General features: G+C 35.2%; 1 protein-coding gene across 1 annotated transcript; it reads left to right on the top strand.

Moving 5' to 3' along the window:
• The first annotated feature begins 733 nt into the window (after positions 1-733).
• On the top strand, positions 734-2,011 carry LOC132191027 (extensin-like). The gene has a single exon (XM_059606045.1). It carries the CDS (start codon positions 734-736, stop codon positions 2,009-2,011), a length of 1,278 nt encoding a protein of 425 aa, XP_059462028.1.
• The last annotated feature ends 5,302 nt before the right edge of the window (positions 2,012-7,313 follow it).

Raw genomic sequence — 7,313 nt, 5'->3', positions numbered from 1 at the left:
ATGATATTTGGGCCGTACGAGTTGAGGAACATCAAATCAAATCAACAGCAGTAATGTGAGAAAAGTAATGTAAAATCTTAGTCTGCTTTTTTTTTTTTTTTTTTTTTGTAGTCTGCTGTTCGGCAGCTAGTGATCTGTATGGCATCTTTTGGATGATTAAAACCCTACTCATTCAATTAAAAAATTGAATAAGAGAAAATAATGTCACAGATAATGTACAACAAATTATTTTAATATGGAAGGTTTGGTTATGAAACTCAATCAAGTGGGGGAAGGTTCGTCGAAGAACGAGCTGTTAAATGATTGTTCGTTTCCTTTTACAAAAACATGCTGAAGAAATCTGATAATATATGCAATTTTATATTATTTTTGAAGAACAATGACATGTGATTGATAAACAAAGGAAATCGTGACCCTTGATGAGCTTGCAGTGTTGAAACTTTTTACTCATTTCCATCATGTGGACTGTGGCTGTAAAATTGATCAACAATTAAGGCCTTCAAAAAAGCCATCTTTTTTTTTTCTTTTTTTTTTTTTTTTAATGCAATGACAACTCGACTTTATCTTAAGATTAAAGCAAGCCCGAACTGGACGCCTGTAGAAAATGTACATGTTGAAGGGCTGCCTCATTGACTTGAGGAGCCAAAGACTTTGATTTGACACTACAAATAGAGCACTGGCATATGGCCATTTTATCAATCTATTTGTGTCTGCAAAATTTCTTCACGAAGAGATGAGTTACCCATACTACTCTCCGCCACCACCATTTACGCCTCCACCGCCTCATCATCATGACCATGGTTATCCCAAGCCACCACCTCCACCTCATCACCACCACCATGGCCATCCCAAGCCACCACCACCTCCACCGCATCACCACCACCACCATGGCCATCCCAAGCTGCCGCCGCCGCCGCCACCATCACCACACCACCATGCCCATGCAAAGCCACCTCCACCACCAGACCACCACCAAGGCTACTCAAAGCCACCATGCCCACCTCCACCAACTCCACCGGTCATCCAACCTCCGAATCCGACTGAAGCACCTCCACCTCCAGTTTCACCACCGTGGTCACACCCTAATGCACCACCACCCCACAATGTGCCACCGCCGCCAAAACCAAATAATGGTCCAGCTCCACCACCATATAGTAAGGCACCACCACCTAAACATGCATCTCCTCCACCGCGATCACACCCTAATGCACCACCGCCCCATAATGCACCACCGCCGCCAAAACCAAATAATGGCCCAGCTCCACCACCATATAATAAGGCATCTCCACCACCACAACATAGCTTGTCACCACCAAAGCCACATACTACTCCAGCTCCAGCACCCCACAAAACTCCAGCCCCTCCAACTGTATCTCCACCGAGCCCCACCACCAGTCCAGCTTATCCCCCAAACTCACCACCAAAAACTGGTCTACCTCCACCTCCAAAAAATGCAAGGCCACCTCGATCCACGCCTTCACCAACACCACCCAAAAATGGTCCAACTCCTCAACCAAAATCACCTCCAACTACAGCAACACCGCCACGTGGACCTTACGTGCCACCCGGCTATACCCCGCCAGGTGGTTTTTGGCCTCCCCCTCCTTTTAAATCTCTGCCACCGTCACCCGAACTTGCGTCGCCACCGTCCGGAGGAGGCCACCGAACTACTATTATCGCGGCCTGTGTCTCGGTAGGCGGCGTTTGCTTCCTTGCGTTCCTCTTCGTTGGTCTCTTCTGCTTAGCAAAGAAGAAGAAGAGGCCAGTGATGGTTCCTGCAGCCGCCCCTTGTGTTGAAGAACACGAAGAAGTCCATGAATCGATCGCAACCGGTCCCTATGGAGAGCAAGCTGTAACAATGTCGGTAGAGGATGATATTCGAATTCACGAAGCTGTGGGCACCAGCGCCATGGGTTTGCATGGGATTGCCGGCGGAGGAGGCTCTCCGCTTGAACCAGCTGTGCCTGGCTCTCCCACCACTTATCCTCCAGGCCATCACCAACGCTACTAAAGCTAAAGCTCGTATGCTTATTTAGTAGACAGAATTGCTATACATTCTAATTATTTTTTTTTCAAAAGTTGATTTTTAAATAATGTGTCACTATTTCATGAGATTTATTATTTTTAAAAATGTATCATTAACTCATGGGACTGGCACATTATTTGGAAGTCAACTTTTAAAACAAAAATTTAGAATGTTTAACATTTCTCATTATTCAATTGTCATGTTATTTCAATTATATCACAGTTGAATAACAGTTTATTAAATATTATTTATCTTTTACTTATTATTATGTGTCGTTATTATTTTTACTTTGGCTGGGATTCATTTACTTGTACCTTTTCATTCATGGGGTGGATTTGAAATAAAGGATGGAGCAATAAATGATGTATTATGCTCCATCCGCGTTAAGATATTGGCCAAGCAGACAAGCAGGCAGTGATCATCGGATGTCTTAAGACAGTACAACTGTGTATATTTGTCAATCTCAAGGTTGGTAGCCAAGACATCAAATGTGACTTTTCGTCATATAGTTGTAATTATGATCATGGTTATCGATCGATCTCCATTGTTTTACATTTGTCAAGATTCAAGAACATGGGTATTCCTATCATCCACGTAATTTGTTGGATCATATTAATATGTTGGACTTATTGTTAAGTTGCGTAAGACAATTTAATGCTTTAATATTTGTTTGGCGGAAGACCTACATAAGTGGGATTTGTTTTGACTGATCGTTGATTCATGTGGAAATAATACTATTATTTTAGAGGAGTTGTTATCTGTCCCGCAATTATATGTGATTGGTGAGCGCGCGTGGCAACTTGCATTTCTTTGTAGGAAAAAGAAGGCGCATGCACGTGACAGAGATACCTAATTTCGTACCTAGCTAACGTCGTAGCTCGCTGGACGTGGTGGCATGAGCGTAAATTTCACAATTAAATTGTCCCCAACCAAACAATAATTTGTATTATTATGATCTCACACGTTTGTGTGACATAATATTCGAGGTGCCCACGTGTTTTTTTGGAGGGGAGGGACTGAACATTTTTATTCAAACTTTGCACACTCAAATTCTCAACTGACGTGACGTTGCATTAGAAAACACACCCAATTAAACGTAGTGGCTTTATGGCTTACGGTAAGCTCTAGTATTAACCCCTTTCCTTTGATGACCGTCAAATTACTGTTCAACTCGTTCTACTTGCCAAACGTAGACGAAGACGATAAGGACTATAAAAAAGGGATATCACCATCCTAAGTACACGCAACTTTTTTTTTTTCTTTCCAACTCTTTTTTTAATTATATTTTTTCTTTTAAATATTTAACTGACTTAAGCATTAGAGGTTCTCTGTCTCCCTTGTTTTGCAGGTAGCCCGTCACCAACTTGACCGTCTGAAATGCTATATCAACAATTTCGATTCATCTCTATTTCAAGAATATATTAAATTGAAAAAGAAAAAGAAAATCAGTTAAATCCACTTCATTGGCATATAAAGCTGTGAAATAGACTTGTAATTCATTTCAGCAAAATTCGAGAATCAAATTAGTATTTGATTGGGCTTGCAGAGACAGTACTCTGTATGAATTTGGGCCTGATGTAGCTCTTTATTAGTCCAACAATATCTTATCTTAAACATGAAGTCAAGGGCTTGGAGCAACAAACTTGCCCTACAAAGCAGCACTACATGACTCCACCATGTCCAGCTGCACCAATCCCATACTTCCAAGTTTTGGCCCAATTTAGAAAAACAAAAAAAAAAGGGCGGGCCATTATAGCCTTATAGCCTTGTATTGCTTTAAACAAAAAAGATACAAATTTCCTCCAAATCATTTTGAAGAAAATTTCTTCAAATCTATTTCAATAAGTGACATGTGTCATTCAATATTTTTGAATTTTTTAAAAATTAATGTTTAGGTTCTTAAGTTAGTAAAATGGAAATAAATGACTTTAAAATATGGACATAAATTTCTTTCAAACTAGTGAAGGAAATATCCTTCAACCCATCCCAAATTTGTTTCCCAAAAGTATAATAGGATCCTCGCTAGTCCATTATAAAAAGATCTAGTTTATGGCTGAAATTTATTATTAAAAATCTTAGAGCCACAAATAGGACATCTGTCCCACTACAAAAAAAAAAAAAAAATAATAATAATAATAATAATAACATTTCAAATTAAAAATATATATAAAAAATTAATTAATAATAATAAAAAAAAAGGGTGGCTAGCCACCCCATCTTGGCTATAGGGGTGGCCGGATCACCCCATGGCCCTTGGGGGTGGTCCAGCCACCTTCTAAACCCAAACTAAAAAAAAAAAAAAAAAAAATTGTTTCGCCCTTGGGGTGGCTGAACCACCCCCAAGGGCCATGGGGTTGGTCTGGGGTGGCCGAAGTCACCCCCAGCCCCAACTCGGGTGGTTCGGCCACCCCCAATGAGATTGTCAACCACCCCTTAATTTTTTATAATTTTGTTTTATAAAAATATATAATATTTTATGGTTTTTTTTTATTAATTGGACAAATGTCCTATGTATGGCTTCAGGATCTCTTTAAAAAGATCCTAACAATTAACTGAATATTCTCCAGTCTAAAATGGACTTAAGAGGATCGTGTTCCTCCAAAAGTTGGTTATCAAATGATGTGACATACTTTCCAAAATAATAAATCTCATGAGATATTGACACATCATTTGAGAACCAACTTTTTGAAAACAAATTTGAAATGTGTAACTCTCTTCTATAAATATTTAAAGGGCACAATAAATTTGTACGGTCTAACTAAATTTGTACCGGACATAAAGATTCCCATAGACACATGAGATAATAGAGGAGAGAATAATTGGATTCATGGTCATCTAGATAATGACATATTCTAGAATGACTTGACTTCCTTTACTGAAGTAAGGAGACGGAGAAATATGCTTAAAAGATAAAAGAGGGTTGTTAGGCTAATTATTATAGTTTTTACCGTAGTTTTTTTACAAATTGATATGGTTGGTAGTTTATGTAAAATTTATTATTGGTCATTAAACAATTAAATTTACTTGATAAATTTTTTTTACCATTAAAATATGATTTTGTTAAAAAAAAATTATAATAAAATATGTAGAAATAGCATCATGTCGTTAAAAAAAAAAAAAAAACTGTACCTTTGTAACTCAAATAATTTAGCCAATCAAAACATGGACCCATTTGGTGGGATATTTTCAGGACTGTATTGCCTTTTAAAAAGTAGAAGCACTAGAAATCTCGTTTGGCAAATCAAAATGGTACTGTTTAAATATTATTTTAATAATATTTTACAATATCTTAACACCGGCGTGTTTACTGTTTAAGCATGCCGGTGGGCCAAAAATTACTATTCAGTTTTTGAGTATTCATGGTGGATGTTCATGAGTCGTGAACTAAGTATTTTTAATGGAAGCACCGACTTGTGCTGCCCTGGTCAACTATTAATTAATGGTTAATATTTTATTTAATTATATAAAATGTGATATTTTGTTTTTAAAAATTCAAATGATGGGATAATATGTTTACAATGGAAAAAAAAAAAATTGTTACAAATTAATTTGTAGTTAATTCATACAAACCAATTTAATAAAGACATATATCTCATAACTATTAAAAAAACATGTACTTCTCACATGTTAATGAAAATATGTTATTTTATTAAATTGGTTTGTATGAATTAGTTACAAACCAGTTTTTAACAATTTTTTTGTGCATTTACAACGTAGTATTATGTACGCCTTTAAATAAAATCTTAATAATAATTTCTCTCAATTTTCTTTAAAATGAAATGAATCCTAAATCGAAGGCATTTCTTCTAACTTAATTTATAAATATTAAAATAAAAAAATATATCTAAATGAAACAATGATGACCCAGAAAGGGACAAGTCTAAGGGAGAATGAATGAAAATTATGAAATGGAGTGGATCCATTTAGTTATTTTTAGAGGGTATTTTTGTCAAAAAAAAAATATAAAATAATAAAATTATTTCCCTAAAAATAACTAAATGAATTACCTTCATTTTATTTAAAATGAAGAAAATCCACGTCCCAAGACAAGACAGGAGAACAAAGAAGACACTGAGAACTAGAAAATTAATGAAATAAAGATTAAAGTATGAAAATCACTAAGAAAGCTGACATGTGAAATTGTGAAGTAAGTGTTAATTTTAAAATAGACAAACAACTAATCTCTTGTACCGTTTCATCCAAAAGATCATGAACACACTCATCTTATTTTAATAATAAAAAAATATATCTCAAATCATGTCAGCGATATAATTTCAGACTTCCACTCAAAAAAACATGCCATAATGTTTCCTGCGACCTTTAGTGAAAATAAGACAACTTTGAAATGGAACTTCATAGGCCCACCACTAATAGCATCTTAATTAAATTAAGTAAAAGTTTGATACTATCATTGTTACTTTTTAGTTGTTTATAAAATTCATGAAAATAGAATATAATAAAAAACTTTTCATGAAAATAGATATAATTTTTTTTAAAAAAGTGAAATAATATTTTAAAGCAAATACAGAAGAGAGTATAAAAATAAACGTACTTAAAACAAAGAGTTACACTTTTACTAAGTGTGCGTTTGACATTGTGATTTCATAAATAAAAAATGTGATTTTAATCAAATTTCAGAAAATAAATTGTTTGGAATTGTGTCTTTTTTTTTTTTTTTTTTTAAATACAATTTTAAAGACTAAACTACAATTTTAAATGTTAAATCACAATTTCCCCAAATGCTTAATTGCCGATCACAAGATAAAAGCCTTTTTGTAACCAAGTTACAAAAATAACGACAAACCAACACGTACAACTCAGTCACATAAGAGATTCACCCAAAACACAAAACCAACAATTACCCGACAAACGAGTAGTGATTTAGTGGACACTAGCGTGTATGAACAGTGTACATGCTGGTGTTAAAATATTATTTTATTTTATTTTTTTACTGTTTAGATATTATTTTAATAATATTTTATAATATTATAATACTGACGTGCACATTATTCATACACGCCGGTATCCACTAAATCACTACTTCTCGACAAACATAAACTAAACAAAAAACAGAGCAATCATCTAGCCTCCAACATCTAATCAAAATATGACGCTACTCTTGTCCAATATGCCAATCCTGATGATAAGTACTTGTAGGGTGTGTTTGCGAATGGCCCTGGAACGGTACTGTTCCAGGGCCTCCCTCAATCCAAAAAAAAAATTCTTTTCACCTCAAAATTAATCTTAACATTTTTATTTTTTCCACATCAATTATTTTTATTATTAT

The sequence above is a fragment of the Corylus avellana genome, chromosome ca8 (genome assembly GCF_901000735.1).
Source record: "Corylus avellana chromosome ca8, CavTom2PMs-1.0".
Lineage (NCBI taxonomy): Eukaryota > Viridiplantae > Streptophyta > Magnoliopsida > Fagales > Betulaceae > Corylus > Corylus avellana.
Note: the sequence above shows the minus strand (reverse complement) of the source record. Positions and strands in the feature narration are given on the sequence as shown.

Bases quoted from the DNA above. Each gene is read 5' to 3' on its own strand.
- LOC132191027 (XM_059606045.1), top strand. From the start codon at position 734: ATGAGTTACCCATACTACTCTCCGCCACCACCATTTACGCCTCCACCG.